Raw genomic sequence first — 27850 nt, 5'->3', positions numbered from 1 at the left:
TCTTGGCTGGAAGACCGCTTGTGTCAGCTTCTGGCAGAAAGGAACAAGAAATACTTGAAGAGCATCTCCTGGGAGGAAGATTTGAGCGCAGCCAACCACCAACTTCCACTCTTCAAGTGTAGTGCCTACCACTTGCCTTTTTGCTGCTACAGCACGGTGCCATTTCTGCAGTAAGCACAGATCTGCAGTGGACTTCCTTCACTCTTCCATCACACACGCACCCCTTCATGCAGCCCTATTTAGAAATACCCACATTCTGGAAAATACAGACAAAAAAGAAACAGGCAGAAAAGCGGCACTAATACTTTGTCACTGGTGGGAATCTCCACAGAAAGTGCTGTGCTAAAGGTGTGAGGTTAAGGGATCATCACTATCAAGATAAAAGTCACAGCATGGAAGATTTAGCGATGGCGTGCTGACTAGAAGGAAAAAACAACACTTACCTTGGAGCTTGTTCATTTTCCCTCCTATCATCGGATATCTTATCATCATCTACGTAGCTCTGAGGTTGGCCAAAGCCTGTTGCCATGAGCTTTGCTAAACGCAACAGTGCTGTGGCTCAGAGGTATTACACCGGCACATAGCATAGGAGAACTCCATAACACAAGTGTCATGGGAAGAAGAAAGGGGAACTGTTACAATTAATTACGTTCACTAAATTGATAATTGTAGGCTTCTTGTCACACACTACTGCCTACAGCAAAACAGCACAGATGTTGACAACTGTGATTTCTGCATACAAGCAACCACTCAAGGCTGAGCACTCTCTCCTGTCTCTTTGCCATTCCTAGAAAGACCCAGAAGAGCTCAGTGTTCTCTTGCTGTTAGTTTACATCCTCCAAGCACTTCCAAAGGCACGCTGCTCTGTAGAAAAAGCTGAGCTGCCCAGAAAGTTTGTGCAGGAAGAAGGCAGCAGTGTCAGTGCACGTCATCCTGGGGGATCTGAAAGCATTTGTGAAGAGAACAGGGAAAGAAGAGGGAAGAGAGCAAAACCAACAGGCACTAGCACTGCTGCCCACAGGGGGCGGGGCTTGAGGCAGGGCCTGTGCCAGAGGGGGGCCTGGCACAGTTAGGGCCAGCTCAGGGCCCAGAGCAGAGGGGGAGCAGGCAGAGGCAGGGCCTTGGGGCCCAGGATGGAGGAGGACCAGGCACAGCTGGGGCCAGCTCAGGGCCCAGAGCAGAGGGGGACCAGGCACAGCTGAGGCCACTGCAGGGCCCAGGTGAGAGGGGAACCCAGCACAGTCGGGGCTGCTTTGGGGCCCGGCACAGCCAGGGCCTATCCCCCTTTTTTGCACATATGAAATGCTCCCAGCTGTGCTGCACAGCAGAACATCTTTCAATGGAGATGAAAGCCTGTGAAATGAAAGAATCCTTTCTTATTTCTTTCACATTTGTGTTTGTTGACTGCAGTTCCAACCAGGTGGACTCGCAGTGTCTTGCAAGTGCCACCTGGAAGCAGGTACAGACTGGAGACCCAGCACCCTCAATGTCCAGGTGAGTAACAGCAGCCAAGGAGGCCTTTGGGCTCTGCAGGGTCCAAGTGTGGAGCATTACACACAGGAATAGCTGAGTATAAAGACAGTGGCAAAGCTGCAGAGCTTGCCATAGTAGAGAGCCACAGTGGCTCAGCTCATTTCCCACAGTAACACAGGAAATAAGAGCCATGAGGGAAATGCAGATGCCTTCTGCCCCCATCAGAGGGGAGGAATGAGCTGCACTTCCACAGAGACATTCCTCTCACAGCCACTCACACCTCAGGTGTGGAGGGACGAGCTGGGGCTGCTGGTGGCAGCTGTGGAACACTGCCATCTGTGGTGCTCCATCCTGCCCTGGAGGGGCATATAGAGCTGAGGACCTTTGTCACTGCACAAATGACTGCAAGCAAGATGTAGCAGAGGGAACATAAAGCATTTAATAACTTATCATACAAAGCAATGAGTAATAGAAATGACAGTATTTCCAACCAAATATCCCCCATCCTAGCAGTCATATCTGATCTCTACAATCCCACCCAAACAATTTCCCAGCCCCCTCCAATTCATCCTCACTATCCCACCCCTGAATTTCCCTCCCCCAATTCCCACACAGTAATTGCCCACACTAATTACCAGCATGCAGGGCATGGGGAACACCTGTTCCTTGTGTGCAGGCACCTGGAAAAAAAAGAAGTGTCAGGGAACTGGCGGTCTGTAGCAGGTTGTCGAGGCTCCGCATAGAACATAACCCCAGACCACAACCCCATCAGCTGCTAGGGCAGCAGCATCCCTGTCATTGGGGGATGTTGCCAGTGGTGGATAGGGACACAGGGAGAAGCCACACCTTGGTGTAGCTCTGATCTGCTCATGTCCAGTCCAATCCTCTATAGCACTTTCCATCTTCTGTCCTTTGTTCTTAACCGTATCCTTCCTTCTCTTCTGCTCTTTTTCTTTCTTTTAGGTGTCTTACCTGTATCTGCTTTTCCCCTCTTCTGTTCTTTTACTGCTCTTTTCAGCATCCAGTGTCTGCACCACAACTCTAGGTTTTGGGATCGAGAAAGGTACACAGGGCATAGATTTGTACAAGAAAAGCTCTCTTGCTGTGCCCAACAGGTGACAAAAAGGGGCCCTCAGGACCACAAAGGCAGCTTGTTTCTCCATAAAAAAATAAACTTAATTCTTTTCTTTATAAGAAGCATTAGAATCTTACAGAGAAGATGAAAATCATCTTCACTATGCTTTTAGACTGCGCATAGACTAGACCAAGATGTGTGGTGTTGCTTTGATACCTTATGAGGAGCACCGGTATCAGTGGATGAAGCTAACATTGTCTCAGAAGCACAATAATGGAGTACTTTTGTTTATAGTTGGCCTGAATGCAGTACAGGAGTGTGTTGCAGTAGTACTTGTTCTGAAATTCTAGGCTCTGACTAAGAAGTTTAGCAGGGTCCAAAGCACTTGTGAAAACAGTAAAATATTATTACTTCCTGTGTTAACAAATGAGTCTGTTACAATAGGATGATGAAAATAATGCTGCTTTAATGTGCTAATCATCAAACAGAGGATCTAGTCAGATTTCTAACTTCCAGCTCTTTAATTTTAGAGGTCTAGTTTGGAGCCTAGGGGACACATACAAGTTTGCCTGCGTATTAAACCCTTTACGGCACGGGAGAGAGCAAATGGGTCACAGGTAAGGCATTTATTTAATCATAAACAAAAAAACAACCCTTAAAGTATATATGTTTTCTTCCCTGTAAGATGACCTTTTAAAACTTTTTTCATGCCTGCATTACTTGTGCTTCCTTGTAATAGGGATGTGTTTCACTTGAGGACTCAACAAGCATTATACTGAAGTCCCCTAAGAGCTCATTGGGAAGAATGAGCGATAAAACTTTAGGACAGGCAACACAGAAGTTCACCTTTTCACAGGAAAATTAATTGTCTTTAAATGATTTTAAGTTATTTATGGAAAAAGTTGCTTGTCTTCTGTTACTTCATATAAAGCAAACAAGTTTTTCTTAACTGTCTTTAGAATTATCAACGTGTATCTGACTCCTTACAAGTACCTAAATATTGCTTAAACAAAATAAAGAGATTAACCAGCTTCTTGGTAACATTCAGGTGTTTGGACCTGAAGCAACTCAAGAAGAATTCTTTGAAGGTACTGTGAAGCAACCAGTGAAAGAGTTCTTAGAAGGATGTAATTGCCTTGTTTTTACGTATGGCGTTACAAATGCTGGGAAAACTTACACATTCCAAGGTATGAGCAGAAATGCTTTTTCCTTGAATTAATTTCTTAAAGTGAGAACTACTTCTAGAAGAGAGAGATGTTATGACTTCTTACCTAGTTACTCAACAGGCCTTGTACGTTGCCTTCTTTTGAATACTAGTAGCCTTGAAAAGTCGTCTTCTTCCATAACAAATATTACTAAATTTACAAGTGTGTAAGACAGCATACACTACAATAACTTTGGTTTTTGTTCCTACTATAAATGCGTGCATCTTAAATGCTGTTCTTTATTTGAAGGCAAAGTATGTCTGAGTTTGTTTGATTTATTGTAGGCAGAAATTAAACATTCTGAAACATTTGATCAAGGTATTTCAATCTTTTTTCAAATTTCTGATTTTAGTAATAACAGCAGCATAGAAGATTGTGTTCCCTGAGCTTTAGTAGTACAGAAATAATACATCAATCTCCTTTCTGGCTGGGAGCAGTTGTTTTTTATGTTTAATATTGTCATAACAAATGAAACGATTGGGTTCACAGGAAACAAGTTCCCCTTATTTCTGTTATTTAGTGTTCTGTTACTATGTATTTCCAATAGTTTTATATGCGTGGAGCTGAAGACTTTCCCATAGTAATACCTTTTTAGGACTTAAATATTAAGAATCAACAGGGTAGTATGTTCAAAAATTATCTTTCTATGCACCTTCCATACAGCACTATAGAAATTCTTCTGCGTATTGTCCTCTCTTGTGTTCATGACTGACTTTAAAACACTGAAGCTTGCTTGGTATTTAGTGACAGTGGAAAAACTAAGGCGTGAAGTAGGCAAGATGTGGAGGTAGTTGTGTGCTCCAAGAAAAGGCAATGGCAAAGGAGCTGAGTTACTCTAACAGTTTTTATGAGACTTGTAGATATTTCTAAATAGGGTTTGTGGGACGAAGGGAATGTTGTAGCAGAGACATCACTCTGGTTGTTATTTCAGGGTTGTTTCAGAGCGGGAAGGGAGCCTGGTAAACAGTTGAAAATCTGCACGTCTGTTAAATGTGGGAGTTTGCTGTGGGTTATTTTTTCTTCTTAAGGCTAAGCTTATGCAGAATATTCTGGCTGTTTTAAAGTGATGCCCTGTAATGTCTAAGGAATGGGATGTGAGCTGTTGCTTAAAGCCAGTATTTTTCAGGGAACAGTCTAGTAACACTGCAAACATTGCTTCAGACTGTAACTGGCCTCTAAATTCTTTGTGTATACTTTGAGATTAGAATCAGTTATCTTTGTCTTCATTTATGTTTATATGTTGCTTACAATAGTAACCTGGCCCTTCTTTTGTGTATTGCTTACAGGGACAGAAGATGATGTTGGTATTTTGCCAAGGACGATGGATATGTTGTTTAAAACTGTTGGAGGAAGGCTATACACAAAAATGGATCTGAAACCTATTCGGTGGAGAGATTACGTAAAACTGACTAATGACAAAGTGAGAGAAGAAATTGCTCTTAAAAATTCGTTGCTTCGTCTGACAAAAGAGGTAGGAAACTACTTTATAAAGAAATGATGAGTACATGCATCTTGTGATAGTTCAGTGTTATCCTTTCCATTCTGTAATGAAAGAGGGTTCTGTATTTACACACAGTTTTCTATTTGTCTTTCTGTTCCTGCTGAAAAAGAATGAAGCATCTTATTAGTGGTGTGCTACACCACACTGGGGTATTTTAGTTGTGGAGTATGTTAACTTGATCTTACTGATGAGGTGGTTAAGTGTGGACTTCACAGTGTGAAAGGCAGGTGGCAGTAAAATTCCTTCTGAATTATTTCAAGAGCACAGCTGAGTATGAAGTCTGGCTCCAATGATCTTTAAATATTTCGGGGAAAAACAACACCTGTCTTCTACATGAACCAAAGATGTGTAAAACTGTTCTAGGTTTAGTGAGTATGTGGAAAGAAAATGCAGTGAACAGCTATATGCTGATCTCATCCTACTCCATTAGAGAGTTAAGATGTGATCGTGCGATATAGGTGCCTCCTCTAGTTTCAAGACCCGTGTTCCTAGGTAAAATACTTGACCTTATAAGCTAAGTAGGTACAAGCTTTGCTGACTATACAAAGCCAGATCTGGGTGAGTGTCATGTAGATGAAAACTTCTATGTTAAAAGTTTTACTTCTAAGCATACTGTATCTGGTAGGTGAGATTCCTCCTCTTCAGTAGATGAGAATTTCTTTCTACTTTTGTGCTCTATAAAAAAGCAACACAACCTGAAGCCTGGGAACTGAGTATACATCTATGAACATCATGAGATCTACATGTTGGGAGCTATTCTGTATTTTCTATGACCAAACTACTTAAAAATATTATATTTACAAAATTTAGTCATAACTTCATTTGTGTAACACTTTGATAGCCTGAGTTAAGAAATAATAAGCTGCTTATCTACATTAAGTGATCAAGTATTCTACCTTAACTTCCTTTTCTGAGAGTTGACCTAATAAGCCATAGGATATGGAAGTCCTGAATTAAGAAAATCCCAATAAGAAAAATATTTCAGGAGTCCAAGATTCATGAAGGGTAAAATGCAGATTATAAATAGGCTTTTGAAAATCATCTTACTAAATAACTCCTTTTCCTGTTGGGGATTCTCTCCCTATTTGTTCTTTTTCTTTCTGAATCAGGAAGCTGAAATGCATCAGATCTTATAGTAAAGGAATTGTCAGAAATGAGTAGTAAGGTGAAACCAGTCAAAACGTGTAGCCAGGATTTTTGTGTTGGCACCTTGGAACTATACTGTATTGTTTTCTGGTAGAGCAATACAGCTGCTTTTAAAATAAAATAAATAAATAAATAAATAAATAAAAGCAACCAGTGGTGTATTGGTGCTGTACATCAATAATAAATCCTAAAGTCTCTGTTTTCTTTCGTAGGTAGATCATCACAACAGCACTAATGACAAATCCCCAGCTGATTCTAAGGGTATGTTTTATATTAAACAGTAGCAATTAGAAAAGCTTCTGTAAGGTCAACGACTGGCTTTTTTGGCTAATGCTGATAATAAAAGGATTATTTAGCTTTTATTTGTAACAGAACGGAATAATGGGCAGGACATCTGGGCAGAAAACAGAAGGAATAAAATGGCTAGGAGACTACTGGGACATCTATCATAACCTGGTTTTATGAGGTGAAAGTAAAACAAAGAAAAAGAGTATGATTTCTGATAAGATCCCTAGTGGTTTTCCGACAGGCCTTTAGGGCACTTAAGAACTCACTAAATACTTTTTTTTCCCTAAAAAGTCAGAACGAAGTGTCCTTACTAGTTCAGTTCTCTATATTGTAAAGACTGAAGAGTTCTGAATATTTCTAACCCAACTATAGATGTTAGATTGGGTTTTGGAAGTGAAAAAGCAAGCTTTATAGCAGGCGTGTCTTTGCAAATGTGTAGGGCAAGCGTCTTGACTTCCAGATACTTGGTGTTTGTATGAGAGGTGGGGATTCTCTGTGTTTATGTTCTGGGAAAAGTTTTAAGCTGTAAGCTTAACTATTACTTATTTTTAAATGCAGCTAGTTTTACTGTCTCTACATTGACTTGTAATATTTTCTACTTTGCAGGTGCAGAAAATCTCTCAGAAGGATCAGACCAACTTAGCAGATTATCTATAGATGATTTTGTGAAGTTCTCTGGGTTTCATTTTTTGAGATTTACAATGAATGTTTTTATGATTTACTGGCTCCTTTATCAAATGACAGAAAAAAAAGGACACTTTGCCTTGCTCAAGACATCAAGGGATATTCTTACGTAAAAGGTAACTAGAATACTTTGCAAACTGCCAAGCTTGTCATGGAATAGTGTAACATGTTTCTTCTGAGATAGAAAACTCTTAAATGTGTTCAGTGTAGCTCTAGAAGTGTCTGCTTGAATGTGAAGGCAACAAGCTACATGTACGTATCTGCATCTTCAACAGTATTCTCCTTATTCCTGTACTTTGCCCATAAAGCCTGTGTGAACTCCACTGCCTTCATCATCCTTGAAAATGAGAGCCATACAGTCGTTATAATGCAGACAAAATCCAGATAACCCATCCCCAATAAAAACTACAAGCTAAAACAAAAAACTTCTCAGATTGACTTCTGCACCAGTGAATACAAACTTTGGGCTTCTGTAGTTTAAGAACTTAGCTTTTGTACTTTCAGTACTAAGGCTGCTTGCTTAATTTGGATGGAACATACTTTAGTATACTGGTAGGATAAACTGTTGTGCTATACTATACCTTGCCCTTTTCTGTGGGAGGAAGAATCTTAGTCTTATCTGCCATCAGCTTGTCGTATGTTTGAGGCAGAGTTAATGAAGTATTTTATTGTCTTAACTAAATGTTCTTAGTTTGTATACCTTATTTCTTGTTCACTTTCTCTTTTGCTAGCGAAGCTTGCAAAAATCACTTTTCCTTCTTTTGAAAGGTTTGCAGTGGGTTCAGATTTCTGATTCTAAAGAAGCTTTCAGACTTTTTAAACTGGGACAGAAACACCGGAGTTTTGCAAGCACAAAGCTAAATACTTGCTCCAGCTGAAGGTGGGAAACCTTCACTAACATTGGGTGTAACATAGTGTGGGGAAGAGGGATGAATGAAAATATTCTTTATGGCTTTTTTTCGGGGAAGAGGCTTTAAAAAGGCTTGATATCTAGTGTTCCATGTGATATTTTGTGACAGTTTGTGATTCTAGTGCTTTGAACTAGAAGGATTAGTCCTTCAAGCAGATAAGTGCATACAAAAGCTAAGTGTTTTATCAAAAACTCTCAACAAAATAACTAAGCCTTCTTCCATGTAAGTAATGGTGGTTCATGAGGGGGAAGAAAAGCAAAATAAACCAAGACGGAATGTCTCTTTAAAAGGTTTAATGCATCTAGTAGAATTATTGTTAATTGAATCTGGAATAAATCCAGCAGTGTTTTGAACAGATGTTACAGATTTTAGAAAATGTGTGTATTTCTGGCTATTGACCTTGCTTCATTTCTCCTTTTAGCCACAGTATATTTACAATTAAGGTACTAAGAATTGAAGACCTTGAAATGCCACGAGTGACACGAGTCAATGAGTAAGTTCAGAGCAGAGTTCCCTTCTTCTTTTAGGATGAAATTGTCAGTTACTTTCAGTATTGATGTATTGATATTGGGCTACGGACACTAGGTTCCCTGATACAGCCTCCTGTATGAGTGGTGGTTCCCCATTTCCTGTCATTATGCAGTACTAAACCATCAAGTTGTAATGCTGTTCTATATCTTGTGCCCACTGTTCCACACAGTGTTCCTTTATCCTTCTCACTCAACTTCTGAACTAATGTAAATCCTCAGAAGGAAGAATATGGCAGAAAAATGGAAGCTGTGTTGGAAAAGAGTTTGGCAGGAAGTAGTGTGCAACTTCACTAGGAAAGCAACATTAAAAAGCATGAAAGGGTTCAAGAAATTGTTCCTCTAGGAGGAGTGGTTGTGTTGGAAATGATAAATAATCAATGTACATTCAAAGGCAAGAAAACTTAATTTTCCTTATCTGCCTTCAGATTATCACTGTGTGATCTTGCTGGTTCAGAAAGGAATACCAAGACGTGCAATGAAGGTGACAGACTGAAAGAGAGTGGAAATATCAATGCATCTCTCCTAACTCTAAGCAAGTGTATTAGTGCACTCAAGATCAGTCAGCAGTCAAAGTAAGTCCTTGTACAACCTGTAAACTAGTTGTAAATTTCAGATATCATGTACAATGTTTAAACTATTGTTTAAAATGCAGAGTACGAAACTATGTTATGAGTGAAAACTATCTGTAGGCTTCTGCAGATGTGTGAAGACTTAATGATCTAAGAAAGTGATCTATAAACTTGCCTTCTTTTTGTTGTTGTTTTTTGTTTGTTTGTTTGTTTTTTCAAATAAAACCATTCCAGTTCTAAATTTCTGAATGTGTTATCATAGACTTAAGCAAATTAGCGTTGTGGTTTTTTTGTTTTTTTTTCTGGCCTTGCCTTCTCAAACAAGTCCTGGGGCAGATTATAAAATTTGTTTTCACTATTTTCACTTTAAATGTGTGAAATGTTAGACCTTTTCCTCCTTTGTTAGTTAGTTGCATTTATCATTTAGTTCTGCTGTAACAGTTTTCCTCAGGGATATTGCTGTGCTTTGTCCTAGCCAAGAGACATGGTCAGAATATATATAATATATATATATAATTTGGAAAAGAAAAATTATATATAGATATATATAATTACATATATACATATAGATATATATAATTACATATATACATATATATATATTTTTTTCCAAACCTTGATGCAACTTCATCATTCTTTCTGATCTAGCTAACCAAATTCAGAGAGAAGAAAGCCTGCTTGCTACTTCTGTCTGAGGTTGTGCTCTAAATGAGTGCAGACAGAGCTTTCTGTATTTTAAACAATGTAGTATTTATTTACAGTCACAGCTGGATATAATTGCAGAATTCTCTGCTGATTCTCATTTGAAGGTGTCTTTCTGTCCCAAAGATTAGGTGAGCTCTGTGTTCATGAAATGCCACACTGTGCCTGGTAGCCTATTCAAATTCTGTTATGCTTAAAAGTAGATGAAAATAGGCCTTGCTACTGGATTAGTCTCTTATCTGTCTGTCCTTTCTAGGGAAGAAGGATTCCTTAAAATTAGCTGCTGCTTAAAGTGCTTTGATTTATTCAGAACTGTTTTATTTGTTGGTCCTGATCACTTGAAATTTTAACAATATGGGGGAAATGTAGTGATGACTTTGATAGTAATTTTCTTTAAAATAAGAACTCATTTACCACTCCTGCACTAAAGCTACTTATGGGTCACGTGTGTTGTGACAGGAGCGTAGCTATGTGAAGCTTTTAGCTCTGTTGGCAGAATTCAGTAGCTGTAAAGAGTCCAGCAGGTAACCTCACTAGAGAACAGTGTGTTTAGTCACGCTTTAGGAGTTCTCTCCTAATTTTCTGTACATCACCAGCTGTTTGATTCAGTGACTTAACCTTGGTTTAGGAAACACCAGAGATGTTGTGATAAGTATATGCTTCTTTATTTCCAAAGTATTTACTATTGTCCTTTCCTAGAGACAATATACTGAGAGAGTGGTTATCTCTGATTTTGTTGGGTACTGTTTTCTTAGAAGTAGATAGGTCAGTTTGCCAGATGTGGTAAGGGAAAGAGAAAGGTGAGAGAGAATTTAAGCTAACGTGAGGCTGTATGACCTATCTTAGGCTGGATGTTGAATGTACTTTTTGTTTTAAATGTTCTCGTGGGTTGTCTAAGAAGATAATGGCTGCATAGTAGCTGGAACAATCATACAACCTGTCTGCAAACTAGCAAAAAGATTAAATTCTAAACAACCCACAACTCAAAATGATTTAAAGACTAGTGCAGTTATTAATGTGTTGTCTTCCACTTGGATAGCTCTCACATTGAAATGAAGCTGTTAACTTCTGCTAATGGGATTTGTTGTGGTTTTTCTCTTCAAAGGGTGCAGCAGCACATACCGTTTCGTGAAAGTAAGTTAACACACTTTCTTCAGGGATTCTTGAGTGGAAAAGGGAAGATACACATGTTAGCAAACATCAGCCAGTGTGCTTCAACCTATGAAGAAACACTCAATGTGCTAAGATTCTCAGCTATTGCACAAAAAGTGAGTATGTTGTAGTCTATTTTGTTGATCAGTACTTATGATTTGCATTTAAAGAAAAAATTCTGTTCTTCTAAGAATATGAATCTATTTGTGTAGTATCTGTAGTGAATCTGGGTGTTTGTCTCCATACAGCAGTCAGGATTTTTAATTTAGTGTTTTAGTTGAGCTTAATTTTCCTACAGAGTTTTCTAAAAATCTCTACTGGGGTCTTTGTGTTTCTTTGGGGCGTGAGGGCAGAAGCATCTTCTGAGAATCTCATTCCTAAAAAGTATTCAACCTAACAAGAAGCAACTTGTTACATCTGGAGGAGATTTTATGCTATTTACTTAATTTTTCTCTCTTCTCAAAATATGATCCCATGTAGGAAAGCAAATCCAGCTACCCCATATGTTGCTGCTGTTGTAATTTTGAATATTGTCCAGTTCAAGTGTTGACAAAAGAAGTGGAGCAGTAAAGAGTTTGAAAAGCTGTGTTATGGCCATCAGATGCTTCAGTGGGAAAGTGGGGGTTAAGCGGAATGGGTAGGAGTGAGTGCTATAACACTGAAGAAGTTAAGCTGTCAGATCAGTGCTACAGTCTTGATGGAAAACTTTGAAGTGCTGAGAGTTTGTGTTTGAAGCACAATTGATGGATGTGTGCCCTTGGATTGTGGCCTTATCTGAAAGAGGTTAAGTGTGAAAGTAGAGGGAGCAGCCTATGAGGGTGATATGGCGCTGCAAGACAAAGAACTGAAAAGATGATGATCAGTTGCATTGAATGCAACTGGAAACTCAAAACATAAAAAAAGCAGAAATCTATGGCTGCATGAAGTGGCAGTTCTTGTACATTGTTGGCCTAGTGAAACTCTTGAGGTTAAAAGCAGGATTGGAGTCTGCAATAACTCTTTTGTAATTTCTTGAAAACTGGTTTAAGTAGTGACCAAACATCAAATACTATGAAATATATTAGCTGTTACTAGAATGCCACTTATCTTCCCCCCATATGAATCACTGTCATGTTGTATGTGAATTTGTGAGGTGGGTTTTGAAGCTGAAATTAAAAACTTCTTGTATGGCTGTGTTCATAGTGGCTATCCAGACTATCTGTAGAAATAACAGCTATTATGTAGTCAGCTATTCACCAGTTTTAACTGATTATAAATTACGTTTCAGGGTGGAGAACATAGCATAGTGCCTGACACCTGTGTTGATCCTGAGGGCATTCTTGATTCTGTGCATTATGATGTCATGGATATTAAAGAGCAAGCTGAGGCAGCACATAGTTCCATTGTATCCCTGGAGGACCCGAAGGAAGATACTGGCTGGTTTGAAAAGCAGCTGGAGAAAACTAACTTTGAACTGATGGAGACCAAAGAAGAGCTAACAGAGAAAAACACCAAACTACTTAAAATTGAAGAAGAGCTGATGCAGAAGAACAAAGGTGAGTTATGCGATGTGAAAGGTAGAAGACAGAAATAGTTCATTAATATAAAATAGAAATAACCAGTTTGAGTAGGAATTAGAGGAGGTGTTCTACCTTTGGAACCATAGCCTGTAGATAAGTGATAGTTTGTTCCTTGTGTATATTCAGGTTCAGCAATTCCACGGTTTTTGGTTATTTCTTTTCTTTTTCCCCCCCTCTCCTTTAAACTGCAACTAGCAGCTTTACGCTTTTGTAAGTATGGGGTTAAATGTCTATATCTTGATTTTTACTTTTATATTGTAATCTCTACTCTTCTTTATGTCTTGTTGATGCAATGTTTTCGTTCCAAGAAATATAGAAAACTTTTGAATCACTCCCAATAAGTCAAGACCACATGCAAATTAATTAATCTGTTCAAAAGCTACCTAAACGTTAGAATATCTGGAAAAATTGATTACTTAATAAACTATCTATTGGCTACTTATGTAATACAACCTTTTCTGTGTGTTACAGACTTTGAAATGCAGATGATTAAATTGGATGAGTCTGTTGAGCAACTTAAAGAAGCAACTGAGGTAACTTTATCAAGAAGATGTTGTGTAAAATTGTTTTAATACCAACTTGTGGTAGCTTAAAATGCTATTCCAGTAGGCTCCATTAATAGATTTCTTACGGAGCTTAGCTTAACTGAATTTGCCTTTAATGCATTGTGTAATTCAGCTACTTAACACTCCATTAGAAACTGATGACTGAATTTTTTTTATTTTTTATTTCCAAGAAAATGAATGCACAAAATGAAAGGATTCGAGAGCTAATGGACATCGTGGTGCAGAAAGATGACATTATTACAGAGCTACAAGACTTAAAATCTCATTTAGAAGAAAAAGTAAAAGATTGTGTGAGTTTTACACATCTCTGTATCCTTATACAAAAAAAGGAAAACACTAATTCTATGCTTGTAATCAACACATTTTTGGAAAACTGATTTTCTGTATGTAGCTGGTACTCGCTTGAAATTGTAAACAATTCAAATTTATCTGAAGGTAGTTGTTGTTAACACAAACAACAAAAATATCAGTGTGTTCCACTAACTCCTGCCTCACACTCCTACATCAGAGGAAGAGCAACAGTAAAAGTATGTTGAGTAGAGTTGGAAGTACGAGTATGAATGGTCAGGATATCTCCACGTTCTATGCAGTCCATAAAACTTTATCCTGACTAATGTACTGCGAGCTACTGAATATGTGAAGACTAGCTTGATTAAGTATGTGTGCATACCACTTCTGGTGGATTTTGTTCATTTTTTGATGTTTGGTAGCCTGAAGTAGCTCTGAAAACATTTATAGTTAATTCTGTCACTCAGATCTCTAACCTTGTAAGCTTAGCAACTTGACCCTTCTTAGTCTTTGACTGTCTGCATCACTGCAACTTAGTATTTCCATGGTGTTAAAGCTGACTGTGATGAGTAGTCATGTCCTCACCTATTACTTCTTCCAAGAACAAGGCTCCAACTCTATCTGTGAGATTGTGTGGCCTGAACACTTCTGAGGCTTTTCTTTTCATAAGCTACTAAAGATGAATAATCAGTTCTTGGCAGTGCCAGCATGGCTTAACAATCGTCATCTTGTAAGTAAGGAAGCTTCACTTGTGGTCAAGGACACAATCTAAAATATGCGTGACAGAGCTGACTAAGCTTTAAGGTTGGATTATATCTGTCACGATGAAAGTGATTTTAGCAGCTTAGCAGAAGTGTGATGTGATGAACTTGTATGAGAGCTGACCATTTGCTCTTTGACCATGTTTGTAATTTTGTTGACTTCTTGGAAACAGGAAATTCTTTGATAAACTGGTAAACTCTTGATTGTGTGCAAGTCTTTTACTTTGTAACCTGCTAGGCTCTTGCTTTCCCTTGTATACTCTACTGAGTATTGCACTTGTCATTATCTGAAGGTGTACTTGTTCTGTCTGCTATTGAGATTTGTAACTGATGTCTATAGAGTCACCGGGTAAATATTTTAGCTGTATGGTTTTGTGTAAATATTTGCCTACAGAAGATTACTGAGACTTAAGTGCTCCTTTTGTTAAGCTTCAATGTAACTGATCTTATATCAATACAGGAAAAGACTACCTACCATTTAACTACCATTAAAGCAGAACCGGCAGAAGAGAACACTAATAAAGGAACTGAAAGCAGCCAATTTTCAGTGCTTTCAGTTAAAGCACTGAAACAAGAGAAAACTGAGTTGGAAGTGGGAAGAAAGCACAGTACTGACGAGGATAAGCCTACTGTGGAAGAGCCACCTCCAAAGAAAGGTACAGTTTCTTCCATCGTTGAACAGGGTGTCTTCCAAAACAATAAATTGCTTCCTATTCCGGATAGGAAGCAAAAGGCTGTGAAGCGCGTACCTTATGGTATAAGGAGAAAAGCCACTGTGTTAAACTGTAAATAGAAGTAACTGTTATGTAAATATCCCTTTTTCAGAAGGTCCGATGCTGTTCATTTTTGAATGCTTAGGATTAAAAGTTTTTTGCACTATTTTTTTTCCTTTTTGCTGCTTTTTCCTCATCTGTTGATGCACTTGCAGATTTGGTAATAGTTTTAAAGCAGTTTCTTTAGGATTGTTTCAACTGCTGTTGCTGATCTTCTGAGTAGCATCAGCTGCTCAAGTGCTTTTTTTTGTTTGTTTGTTTTGTTTTTCCTGTAGCAACTATCAAAATTGTTGACGACCTGCTAATTGCTCGCTCATGGGCAATATTTGAGCAAAATGGTTTGGATAAGCTCTGATGCATTTAACTTCACTTCTGGGCACAGCTGAGCATCAGTGTTCCTAGAATTACGGAAGGCATATACAATGTAGAAGGGAAAATCTAAAACTTAGCTGTAGTCCCTTCCTTTCTTGTATTCCTCTTGCAAAATATGTGCAAGGGAGAAAGTCAAGGCCTTCTTTGGATGAGATGCTGTTCTTGGATGATTTGTCCCTGCTGCCTTTATTTGGCATAAATATTGAATCCTAATGTGACCACTGAATGGCATCACATATAAGCATCTTACCTGAGACTGAGGGAGGGATGTGGACTCCTCCATACTCCAAATAGTAGTGGGTTTGTTCTAATCATATGACCAAAGCTCTCATTTAAAAATTAATGACAGCAATGCTCCACATAGGAATTAAAATGGGTAGCTGATAGTCACAATGTCAGCATGAAGTTTTCTGTTAAGAAGTACTGAGTATTCAATCATGTTAAAATTTTCTTCTATTTGTGAGTATTAACAGCGTCCAATTTCAAAAACCGCTTAATATATATTCTTTAGCTATGTTAAATATACACAGTAGAACAATGAGCACAGGTATGTTGTACTGGTTCTTTTATAGAATTAGTTATATAAGTAGCACGAGCAAAAGTGTTTTAGGAGATGCTAGGTTATCTCAGCTGCAAGTTCATGGTATTTACACCATTCTCTGAGCTTTTAGGTCTTGTTTCCTATGCTCTGTAATAATGCTTTTTCCCTACTTCCTCTGTAAGGAGCTTCTAGACTGAACATTACACATCTTCTCCCTAGTCTTTATCTTGCTTTAGTGCTTGCTTGTTGTTTTCAGCATAAAGTGTTTAGATTACTTATAAATCATATTCCCCTCACTAGTGTTGCTGGGAGCAGCAATCAAAACCCAAAACCTGGTTTGGGGTGGAATACGCCACTGCTGTTTCTTCTGTATGACTTTTAAATCAGTTGAGGGCTGTATATAAAACTCCTTAGATGAGTTAAGAGGCTGTTTCCATGCAGTACATGTGAATCTGTATGTAATGCAGGCTGCACGTGGGCGCTATAAAATTCTTCCTTTCTGTAGTTGTAGTAATAAAAGGACTGTACAAGAATCACCATGGAATATATTGTTGTGGTGACCCAATCCCTAGTAAGTCTTGACTTATATTTATTTTTCTAATACTTAAAGTATGCATATTATGGAATGGACATAACTGGATTCTAAAGCAGTGATGAAATACAGCAGAAGTCGCTTTTGATAGAAAGAAAATGCATGTGATTTTAGCTAATTGCTCACCAGTTAAAGAAAAAAACAGCCCCAAGCTAATGGAATATTTATGGAAACTTGAATCTGAAAATTTGTACAACTTTATGAGTGAACTTTATATGCAAAAGAGTAAGTGTGGACAGAAGTAGGAATCCTCATATTTTGTTTAGAGATCAACTGAATAAGAGAGACAGATATCAACACTTAAGTGATCAACTTGTCCAGAGTTTTATCTTTCTTTTGAAAGTAAGAGGACTATGAGTTGGAATGAAATTTCTTAGAGAACTTTTTATCTACCATTTAGATGTAGATGGAGTGATTCCTGGCTGCCTTATAGGGATTGCTGAAGCACGGAATATAGAAAGAATATAGCTGTGAATTATCTATCTCATTCCCATGTTTCTTAAATCTAATTAGATTTTCTACTGGTGTGGAGTGGAAGGTTTGAGTAGTGCCATGGTAAAAGTGTTCTTCCAGACTGAAAACCTTTTGCTGTTAATTCTGTATAGAAATCTGAGGCACCTGATTACGTGTTCAGAGGACTTTAATTCCTTCACTAGTATCAAATACTATGTGATGTGAGGGCATGGCTTGCATATTACGACAGTTTTTCACTTAGAAGTTGCTACTTGGTGTTGTGAACTGCTATGTAATAATGATTTTAATCAATCTGAGCTACATTCCTTTTCCCTTTTTTTTTTTTTTTGTTTGTTTGTTTGTTTTACAGTAGTTGTAAATGAGAGAAAGAAAAAGAACACTGTAGAGCAAAGGACAATTGAACACATGAAACAAAAGTGCTCCGCGTACCGAAAGGAAGTACTAGCACCGAGGGAAAGAACTGAAATCTTGGAACGTCATTTAACTGTGCTTGAAGAACAATGCAGAAGAGAAAAAAATAAAAAAGAAGATTTCAGTAAGCAGGTAACAAGCCTGCGTATTGAGCTTTCTTTTTCTGAAGAAACAGCTGATGCCCTCCGTGAACAAATTCTGCAGGGTCAAGCTGACTATCGGGAAATTGCTTCTGAACTGGATGAACAGAAATCTATAAATATGACACTAGAAGACAAAAATGCCCAACTAACTAACAACATAGAATTTGCCCAAGAATATATAATTGGTAAAGTGTCACAAGTAAAAGAAATGCGGACCAAATTAGATGAATTATACAAATGTCACTTAGAGTTTCACGCCATTGGTACTGACTTTGTCAGTGTAAAGGATTCCTCAGACTGTGAAAAAGATGAGCCAGGGACATCTCAAATTAGTTCTGCATGCATTCAGTCACAGACTTCTTCCATCTCAGATCTTGTGCAGGACCTCTCCTTTAACTATAGTCTTGAAAGGATTTGGGAAGTATGCAGAAGTATTGTTGATGTTTCCTCACAAAAAAGTCAGCACATCAAAGCACTGCTTCAAGACAATGAAAACCTAAAGGCGGGACTGAATAATGCTGAATATCATAATCGTCAACTTGTAATGAAGCTATGTGAGATTACAACTCACACTAGTCAGGAAGATGATCTTGTGAATCAGTTACATGAGCAAATAGAAAAGAAAACTCAGGAGTTTGAAGAAAAGACTGCAGAAGATCAGAGAGTGATTGCACAATTTCAGGAGGAAGTTGCCAACTGTGAGGTAAAAATAAAAGAGCTTGAATATCGCCTGGAGGCTTACAAGACAATGGAAGACAATGTGTCAAAACTCAATGAATTACTTAAAGAAAAAGAATCTATTATTGTGAATCTGGAGACAGTTACAGCAACTCTGCAGGAGAAGTCTGCAAATGCAGACAAAAAGTTTGAAGAGTTAAGTAGCAAAGAAGCAAATCTGATTCAAGAAGTTTTGCAGCTGAAAAACAGCTTGGAGCAGATGAAACACTCTCTTCGGGAAAAGGAAAAGAGTGAAATGGAGAAAGTGCAACGTATAGAATCGTAAGTAACCACTGAGTTAACTTAGAGCCCTTTGAGAATGAACTAGAGTTAAAAATAGTTAATGGGAACATCCCTTCGACTTAATGCATTTGCATGCTTATCAATGGCCAAACTACTACTTTAGGATGCTTTGGTATGCTACTTGAGTTCCAAGGGAAAACAGGAGTGTGCAAGGAAATAAAGAATAATATGGGGATTGCTGGTGGTTTTGTTGTACATCCCTCAGAATAGCATCTGAATAATTTATTGCTTCAGAATCTGATTATGAGAAGCAAGCTGAAATTCAAAAGTAATTGTTTAAATCTTGTCACTGGTCTAGATAGATTTAAGAGTCTATTTACAAATAGAAACCAACAGGCAGGGCATGGATTAAGCTGTAATTGCTGTTTCCATGAGATGTGTAACAGTAATGTTCTTTGTCTCTTTATTTTTAACATAAGGCTAGAAAATATTCTTTCTGAGAGTTCTGCCCTTGTACTGAATTTGAAAAAAGATTTGCAGAGGAAAGAAGAAGAGTATGCAGATCTAAAAGACAAACATTCTGATGCCAAGAAACAAATTCAGCAAGTACAAAGCGAGGTTTGTAACTCCAAAGCCTAAAACCTAAGTCTTGTGAAAAAACGCTGATAACTGGGAAGAAGAATGCTATTTACTTGAAGAGAAATAGACTAATTTCCAGAGGCTCTTTAATATAAGCATGTATATTTTTTTTCTTCAATTTCAGCTTCAGTGATGTTAATAGTTAAAATTTAATTATTAAACAAGAAGATATCTTAAAACCCATTTTGCAGGTACTTAGTCTGAAAGTTTATTGGGTGTGCTTGGGGTGGAAAATTGAAGCTTAAAAATGAATTCATGTCTTCCTTGGTAACCTTGCACTTGCTGTCGTTTTCCTACTCAGCACTTGTTTGTGAATTCCTCTTTATTTAACAAAGAAGTATTTGGCCAGGTTGGATTACAGAAGTCTTTTAATGAACCGTGAGCTGTGCTTACATTACAGGTGTCCACGATGCGTTCTGTGGAGGAATCCCTCAGGAACAAGATGGAAGAACTTGAAAGGATTAATAACCAGTTTAAGGATGAGCTGGATTATAAAGACTATACTATCCAACAACTTAAACAGGTATTTTTCTTGCTCTTAATTTTTATTAAATGAATGATGCAGGTTTTCCAAGCAACAGGAAAAAGGTCAAAAAAAAAAAAAAAAATTGGAGCAAAATGAAAGTGGCCAACTGAAATTAGTGGTAGACCATGAAAGATATTCAAATAATTAGTCACTACAGAGCACTGGCAGATTGCTTTAAATACAATAATCTGCATAGTAAATACATATGTTATACATGCATGTAACCTGATCTTGTTGAGTGACATCACGATATGTTAATTGAAATGTCTTACCATAAACTCTTTTTATCAGCTTGAGTCCTTATTTATGCTATATGAAAAACTTATTAATTCTAGGCTGTCTTAAAAATTCTGCTTGTTTCTACTGTGTATGCTTTTCTTTCATCATGAAATATAGGAGCTGGAGGAAAAGGACCATAATCTTCAAAAGTGGCGTGAGGAGAGAGATCAGTTAGTAGAAGCTTTGGAAAAACAGCTCAAAACTTTGGCTTCTAATGTCATACAAAAAGAGACAGAAATAGCAGAACTGAGACAATCTGCCTTAAAGGATTCAAGCAAGGTCAGCTCTCCTTTCCTCCTACCTGATTAGCTACCCATAAATTCTGTAAGACTCCTGTACCTGCTCTTTGTATTCTGGGTGTGGTTCTGTTCTTGAACACTGTCGTATTGACATCATGTGCAACTAACCAAAAAAAGCACCAGCTTTTATTTTTGTTCTTCAGAAACAGAATTTCTGTTAATTACTAAAATTTCAATTTTTTCAGTAGTTCAGATAAGCAGATGTCAGTTTGATGCTTATGATCCTACAATCAGACTGGACATCTGTAGCTTTTTCCGATAATTCACAGCATTTCTAGATCCCAAGCTAGGCTCAATACTCAGACAGTAGCTTGTGTGTGTTAATTCCTTTTGCCAATCCCACAACTCAGCAGTTTTTACTGTTTATTAGGATAATGCAACTGTGATAGAAGAGTTAAGAAAAGAACTGGCTGACAAAGATGACTTTATAAAGGAATTAAAACAACGCATTAACCACAGTAGCCCTCAGTGTTTGCCAGAAATACCTTTACTTGAAGAAAGACAAAGTAGAAGAAATGACTCTGTAAATGAAAAGGTATGATTATATTTATAGAAAGTAAGTACTTAACATCTTGTTAACCCCTTTTTGTTCTTCTGTTTTCCTAGGAGATACTGGAGCTAGAATAATTTTTCTTAGCATATAGTCCTTTAACTACATATTCAGTGATGAGTACTTGTTGGTTCTTTTTGTCGTCCACTCAAACATGAGCTCTCATCTTCTCAAAACTATTTTATTTACTAGAACACCATCTCTCTGTGTACATTATGGAACTTTTCCATGCAGTTTTCCATGTATTCGTATGTGGATGCTGAAGATTAGGCAGAGGTTTAGCCTTTGGTGTTCTAACATAGCAGCTGTGAGCGTGCAGAGTATGGGGGGAATGGATGACAAAACGACCAGCGTTACAGATTTTGTCCCTAAATAATGTCTCGCTTTCTCTCTTTTGGAGGCAGAATCCTGCCTGAGACTGTTAGTGAGACCCAGTAGGGTGTATCTGAAGATCACACAATGAATAGATGTTACTACCTTCCCACACTTGTGCTGTGTTTCAGCTTACGTGTTCATGTGGTGTCTGAGCTTGAGGTTTTACACTGTAACTTTAGAAAACTCGAGATATTTTGGAGGTCTAATGCATAGCCTAATCTTTACTCCTTTTAAATATTTACAGCCTAGGAAACAACAAAGCAAAACTAAAACTGGAGAAAGTATTCCATTAAGATGCAAATCTGAAGACAATTATTTGTCACGTCCATGTACTAGGAGCCTCACTTCATTAAATGAATCTGAGGTTAGTATGAAACTTCAGATCTGAAAATGTTGTGATTGTATTGCTTTTGATAAGGAATGAGTAGCAAAAGATCTCACGTTCTCTAAACAATTCCCAAGTTTTAATTTATTTATCCCTTTCAAGGTGATCAGATCACCTGTTTTTATAGCCTTTGATAGGAATAAAAGCTGTTGAAACAATTGTGTGATGAATTTTTGTCAGGTGCTGTTGAAAACTCTCCTCATGTTAATGCTTATGAAGTGGCTCATGATTAGATAAGTTACTTGGAAAAAATTCATGGAGCCACTGAAACGGGCACAGCAAATTGAACTTATTTTCTTCCTCTGCAGGATTTCTGGATATTGTTTTGTTAGCAGATGATGTTAATCATTCCTATATAAGTTTTTAATTGCTAACTTTCATAAAATAGCAGTTACATATATTTTAAAAACAAAGTATTTATTAACCAACTTAATTCTTGGAAATACAGTGGGTGGTGATACTCCATTCAGATTCTTAGCAGAGCCTGATAAAGTGGCTCTGACTACTTTTTGTCTTTCTACAATCTTTGGTAACTTTTTGAGAGGAAGAAGACTCCCCTCAGAGGGTCGGAACAGTGTAAGTAGTAAAAGCTGCTAGTCTGTGTTTGGGACACTGGAGTTTGCTAGTTACTAGCAGCAGTAGAAGCAGCCATCTACCATTTTCTGATGTCCCCAGCAGCCTGTCTTCCATGTGTTCAACCAGCATCTGAACTCATTTTTGATATGCTAGCTGAATTCCTGCCATAGAGAAGGAGGAGTCCAGGTGATCTCAGTTCTGACTTTGTTGTTCCTGTTGAGAAAAACAGGATTGGGTGGATTGTGGACAGGAAGTGCTGCTGGGGAAATGCATACTGACATTTCCCTGTCACTTAGCTGTGCATTTGCTGCCATTTGACCATGAGCAGGTACATGATAGCCTTCAGCTTAAGTACGGTGTCATTGCTTGAATGTCTGTATTCTCTCCAGGGAAAAGATAGCAATGGAGTTCTTTAATGACTTGTACTGGGCTTGCACCTTGCCAGCTGGACCTTACTTATGTAAATAACATCTCTAGTGTAGAAGAGGAAGGGCAAATTCCCTAAGATTAAGCTGGAAGTTAATCGAACACTTCAATCAAATGCTCCTGTTCCTGCCCAGTTCTGACGCAGCAGAGTTGAGATGAAGAAAATCGTGTCAGTTCTACCACCATTCTCTATTAAAAAAAAGTGTAGTTGTCTGTGCCCTTGAGAAAAAATGACTTGTAAAGTATCAGGCTCAGTTTAACATGGAGAACTTTTTTTGTGATCATAGATTGGAAATAATTTTAAATGTAATAAGTTCTAGGAAAGAAGGGTAAAACTCTGCTGTAACTGAAATAGACTCCTTCTGTTACAAGTGTTCTTACAGCAGGAAAATCGAATGCTTACATATCCTTTTCCAGATGCTTTATAGCTCTTTAATCTCATGGCTACCTTAACACTTGCACTTAAAATTCTTCTGTGCTATCAGGAGCATTTGGAAACTGTCCTCGACTCTTCTGGAGTGTCCGCAGAAAATGGCAAAACTAGTCGGTTCCCAAAACCGGAGCTGGAAATCCCACTGACACCTCTGCAACCTGATAAGAGGGAGATAAAGCAGCACGGCAGCATGATACCTTTAGGAGTGAAAATGCCTAAGGCAAAAAATAAAAGAAGTGATGACATGGATGAGGTATGACCTAGACCCAACAGAAAACAAAATATCTGATGCCTTTTTACCATTCTCATTTAAGCATTAAAAAAATGCTATTTCTACCTCAGTAAAGTAGTTGAAGAATTTAATCAATGAACTGCTTTAATGAACAAAACTAACAGCCAAGCTCAGTGATAATGGTTTAAGGGAATTTCTCTTAACTTCATTGTGTATTTTCTTTGAAACCTGTAGACATAAATCACCTTTTAAACATCATGAGATGTCTAATACTGATATCCTAATGTCCTGTTTTTATAATTGGATGCTTATTTATTATTTGATTTACAGTGGAATAGTTACCACTAGCAAATACTTCCCTACTATTAGGAAACGTGTTTAAAGTGTGACATCTGTTGTTCTTTCCAAAAGAATCATGGCTGAAACTTGTCTTATTTTCCCAGGATTTTGTGAAAAGTGAGAACACGAAAAATACAAAATCTGTCATGGCTTTTAATTCACCCTCTGCAAGTGACAAGAAAATGGTTGGTTTTTGTTCTAGTTTTGAAGCTAGCTTGGGACTTCCTGTAATTGTGTGGTCACACGAAAGAAGCAGTGTCTTATCCTTATGTGTATACCTGAATGGGAATCTTACATGCTTATGAGCTCTTCCTATTAAATTCCATAAGCTAACCAAAGGGCAAGTCAGTCTGTCCCCAGAGCGTGTAATGGCTGTACTGTGTAATGATTTGGAGGGAAGGATATTGCACACTGAATAGTTGGGAAGAGAAGCTTTAGTGTATTATCGTGTGCTTTTGTAAGTGAAGCCCTTGTATTAAACTAAGGTTCATATCATTAATATGCATGGCAGTTATTAAAAACAGATGTTCACATGTGATAGCAGTATCCTTGGCATGGTCAGAGTATGAGTAGTAGATTTTTCCCATCTGTTGTCTTCTGTTTTGTATGTTTGTTTATTTTATGTAATTAGAACAGCTTATGTAAGAAACAACTCCACAGCTTGGGAGCTACTTTTAAAGAAACTACTGCCTTATTAAGAAACTTTCAGAAACGTATGCCTTGAAATAGCTGAGATTTTGACAACTCCCTAAAGGATATAAAATTGTCTACATTACTTGCCGTTGTGGTATCATCAGCATAATGAACAGAGGTGTCAGTAGTAAAGCTCAAAATGTCAACTTAAAATAACGTTGAACTAAAATGAAGTTTAAACAATGCTCTTGTTTCACATGTTCACATCTCTGTTGAACAGAAATCCGGAAAAGACTACTTCCTGAGAAAGCGAGTACATGCTTTAAGACTGACTAAAAAGAAGGATGAAACACTGCAAAAAGTTGGAGATTTTATTCAAAGCTCTCCTTCTATTATACACTCTAAAGGTTGGTGTAGAATAAGTTTTATTCCATGTTTTCTAGACATTGTAGAATGGCTTGTTTCTGCTGTAGGCTATTAATGTATGTTTTCTTAGACTTGTCTGCCATGTTAAGTTGTCCTTTGATTTATGAAGTAAATGCATTTATTCGTCTCTTCAGAGATTCATTATTACATTTGTGAAAACCTACAAGTATACAGAGAAAGTTGGTTCTGTCTTGTGCTTCTGTCAGCACGAAAGTTAGGCCTGTTGTTTAACTCCTGCTGAAGTTTCTGACTTCCAGCGACTTCTGAGCCATGATTGTCTTTCATACTCCATTTTAATGCGTGCTTTAAGCTGCCGTACCTGAAGCTATAAACTGTTTCAGCTATAGAAGCAATAAAGAACCTCGACGAACAAATACAGTTTCTGAGTATTTTCACTTAAATTTTACGTGTCATTTATAAACCAAGTTTGTTACGAAGCTTTTTTTGCATTCATTGATTTAAAGACTCACAAAACCAGTAAGTTGATTGGTTTATGTATCAAAACAAATTTCTTCTAGCCAAGAAGCTGATGTCAGCAGTAAGTTCTCCTAAATCAAACGAACCTGAAAGTCTCGAAGAAGGAGAGACCAAGCCAAAACGATCCAAAAGGAAGCTGTATTCCACTGTCGTTTCTGGCCCTCTAGATATACCTGCTTCTTCGGTAAGTGATTATACTGTAGTCTTGGCTTAAAATAAACTACTAAGGAGTCCAAACAGACTGGAGGTTTCATCTATTTGCAGGAGAAGGTTGAAAGTACTGAGGTATTTCTTTATTCTACCAAGTCATTCTTGTTGGTCTTCCTGCTGTTCTGTTTTAGTTTCTCCTCAAAGATCTCTGTGTTTGGCTGGCTTACAGTTTACTAAGTAGGTGATGTAGCAATCACGGAGATGTCTTCTAATTTGGAATCATAGATAATTTCAGTGTGTCGGAGTGGGATTATTCTACTACACGCTTTTCTAGAGCACAACTTAGACAGCTTTTTAGGTATGCTTAAACTATGATCTCCTGTCTAAGCCAACTTGCAAAGGATCTGATGTGCCAGTTTCATGACTCTGTCGGCAGCTATTGTGCTAAGAACATTCTTGCTCTGTTGGAACTGCATCTTTTAATTATATTAGAGTCCTTTTTCTGTTCAGCATAGTGATCATTTGCCCATACTGTAATATCCCTCTGAATTTTTTGATGATTTGATGAATGATAGGGGCAGAAACCGAAATGTTATTTTTTTTTGTTAGAGGATGAAGAAGATGAGACAATTTCTTCTCTCACTGTAGTTCTGAGAACATGGAACTGAACCGAGAACTGAAATTCTGAGCAAGTCATAGCTACAGGGATTGAGGCTAAAAATGTTTTCTGAAAGCTTCATGTTTCACAAAACAAGTATTATAATACTCTTTTGAAAACAAGTATTTCAAAATGAAAGCTGCCTTCAGGCTTTCCTCAGATGTGTGTGCTTTTTTAAGATAAACAGGATTTTGTACATTCTCCATATTTGTTCCTTGTGATTAAGCTGCATTAAAATGATCTCGGTATCCCATAGTTTTCTGAATAAAATATAATAAGCAAATGCCATTCTGAAATCCATTTAGGGGAAGAAATATGTTTGCGTGGGTCAAGAAGAGCTTGTCAGTCTTGTGTGAAAAGATGAGTAACTTTTGAAATGTTTTCTTCAGGAATCTGAAGAACAAAAGAAGGAAAGTGATCATCTGATCATCAAGCGACGGCTGAGATCCAGAACAGCTAAAAAACCTTGAAGAAGCATGTTTGTTCCCCTTTCTCAGGACATACTTTTATCGTATTATTAAAACTGGTTGTTAATAAACAGTAACAGTTACTCCGTTGTGTTCTTAAATTTGTATATAGGTGTACAGTGTCTCTCTGACAGTTTCAAACTGACTCCATTGAGGCTGAAATAAATACAAGCTTTCTTAAACTGGGTTTGGATTTTATTGTGGTTAAGGGTTTATTTATTTTTGTCTTGCCTCCCCTGTATAGGAACAGTATCTCTAGGACTGATTGCTATTTACCCATTGTGCAGTAATAACTGTACTTGTTCAGGATGGCCTGGCTTGCTTTTTTCACGTGACTGGTGTACTTAGCAGAACTCTGGCAGAGAGAAGAGCATGAATACACATTAATATTTATGTATACTTAATTTTTGGGCCTTTTTAAAGAATTTTCTTTGGAGAGAAGATGGTGCCAATTCCTCAGTGTGGAAGAAAGGTGCTTTCCCTCACTTGTGCAAATTCAGCTTTAAATTAATAAACTTAGAAAAATAAACCCAATACATTAGGGGGGAATTCTAATATCCCAAATACTGTTCTCCCCCTCAGTGAGCTTCAAACCTTTAGATGCTGTTGGATGAATTAGCTGAAAGGTTCTCAGCTGGCAGTATGTCCTTGTGTTGTCTCCAAGTCCAATAGTTCCTATAGATTCAATTGCTCAGGAGGTAAAACATGGATGAAAGCCGACTTGGGTGAATATTTGAGAGTTTGATGGGAGTGAATTGCCTTAAAAGCAGCTGGTGATAGAACAATATACTGATTGTATTTAAAAAAACCCACAATCGTACTATTTGTTGCTGTGCCGATAAGCTTTCTCCTTGCTTGTAGGCTTGTGAGATCCAGGTTTGCAGAAAACAATCTGTGAAAAGTCATGGGAATCATGTGGTTTTATGCTCAGCAATCTCATTAAAAACTTGAACTGACTTTTAGAAGCTTTTCTCCATGGTGTTAGCTGGACAAATCTGCATGTGGATGTCAACATGGAGGCTTTTATTGACCTGGACTAGAAAACAGCATTCGTACCTACCAGGTGAGATGGGCAGCTACTGCACAGGTACACAGAAGAAACTGATGGAAGCATAAGTACTTGAAATCACCCTCCCTCCTATTTATTGACCTATGTATGTGAATGCTGTGCATGAATGCCTCATAGCCAGATGTCAAAATGGAACAATGCTGCCTGAAGTGGTTGGTGACAATATGGAAGACGGTTCTGATTAGCTGCAGTTTGCAAATTACTTGCAAATATTTCATATCCAGAAGACTGCAAT

The 27850-nt window shown here is 37.8% G+C and overlaps 2 protein-coding genes and 1 pseudogene across 5 annotated transcripts; all 3 read left to right on the top strand.

Moving 5' to 3' along the window:
• Window positions 1-612: 612 nt before the first annotated feature.
• On the top strand, window positions 613-3399 carry LOC146754305 (uncharacterized). The gene is made up of 5 exons (XM_085527512.1): window positions 613-634; window positions 1070-1220; window positions 1411-1494; window positions 3079-3165; window positions 3288-3399. Exons 1-5 carry the CDS (start codon window positions 613-615, stop codon window positions 3325-3327), a joined length of 384 nt encoding a protein of 127 aa, XP_085383638.1. The 3' UTR covers window positions 3328-3399.
• LOC146754304 (kinesin-like protein KIF20B) lies at window positions 3354-13652 on the top strand (annotated as a pseudogene).
• On the top strand, window positions 13499-26604 carry LOC146754303 (kinesin-like protein KIF20B). 4 transcript variants are annotated; one of them, XM_085527602.1, is made up of 12 exons: window positions 13499-13651; window positions 14871-15066; window positions 17512-18715; window positions 19156-19294; window positions 19716-19838; window positions 20238-20399; window positions 20790-20954; window positions 23217-23417; window positions 23840-23920; window positions 24649-24775; window positions 25313-25455; window positions 26469-26604. In XM_085527602.1, the coding sequence occupies exons 1-12, from the start codon at window positions 13499-13501 to the stop codon at window positions 26547-26549; spliced, it is 2775 nt and encodes a 924-aa protein (XP_085383728.1). In that variant the 3' UTR covers window positions 26550-26604. The 4 variants fall into 4 exon arrangements, with proteins under 4 accessions (XP_085383728.1, XP_085383729.1, XP_085383730.1 ...); XM_085527603.1 differs by lacking the exon at window positions 23217-23417 and adding an exon at window positions 21589-21708; XM_085527604.1 differs by lacking the exons at window positions 20790-20954; window positions 23217-23417 and adding an exon at window positions 21589-21708 and having other exon boundaries at window positions 26469-26603.
• Window positions 26605-27850: the final 1246 nt, after the last annotated feature.

The sequence above is a fragment of the Coturnix japonica genome, chromosome W, assembly GCF_054131305.1.
Source record: "Coturnix japonica strain WE chromosome W, WE-NBRP24, whole genome shotgun sequence".
NCBI classification, from domain to species: domain Eukaryota; kingdom Metazoa; phylum Chordata; class Aves; order Galliformes; family Phasianidae; genus Coturnix; species Coturnix japonica.
The sequence above is the reverse complement of the archived record's forward strand: the minus strand, read 5'-3'. Positions and strand labels throughout refer to the sequence as shown.

Excerpts from the sequence above, each read along its gene's own strand:
- LOC146754305 (XM_085527512.1), top strand. The coding sequence starts at position 613 with ATGGGAAGAAGAAAGGGGAACT. Across the intron at positions 635-1,069 it reads GGGAAGAAGAAAGGGGAACT|TTAGGGCCAGCTCAGGGCCC; the intron begins GTTACAATTAAT and ends GGCCTGGCACAG. Across the intron at positions 1,495-3,078 it reads CCAGCACCCTCAATGTCCAG|AGGTCTAGTTTGGAGCCTAG; the intron begins GTGAGTAACAGC and ends CTTTAATTTTAG.
- LOC146754303 (XM_085527602.1), top strand. The coding sequence starts at position 13,499 with ATGACTGAATTTTTTTTATTTTTTATTTCCAAGAAAATGAATGCACAA. Across the intron at positions 19,295-19,715 it reads TTCAGCAAGTACAAAGCGAG|GTGTCCACGATGCGTTCTGT; the intron begins GTTTGTAACTCC and ends CTTACATTACAG. Across the intron at positions 20,955-23,216 it reads ATGACTCTGTAAATGAAAAG|GAGCATTTGGAAACTGTCCT; the intron begins GTATGATTATAT and ends CTGTGCTATCAG.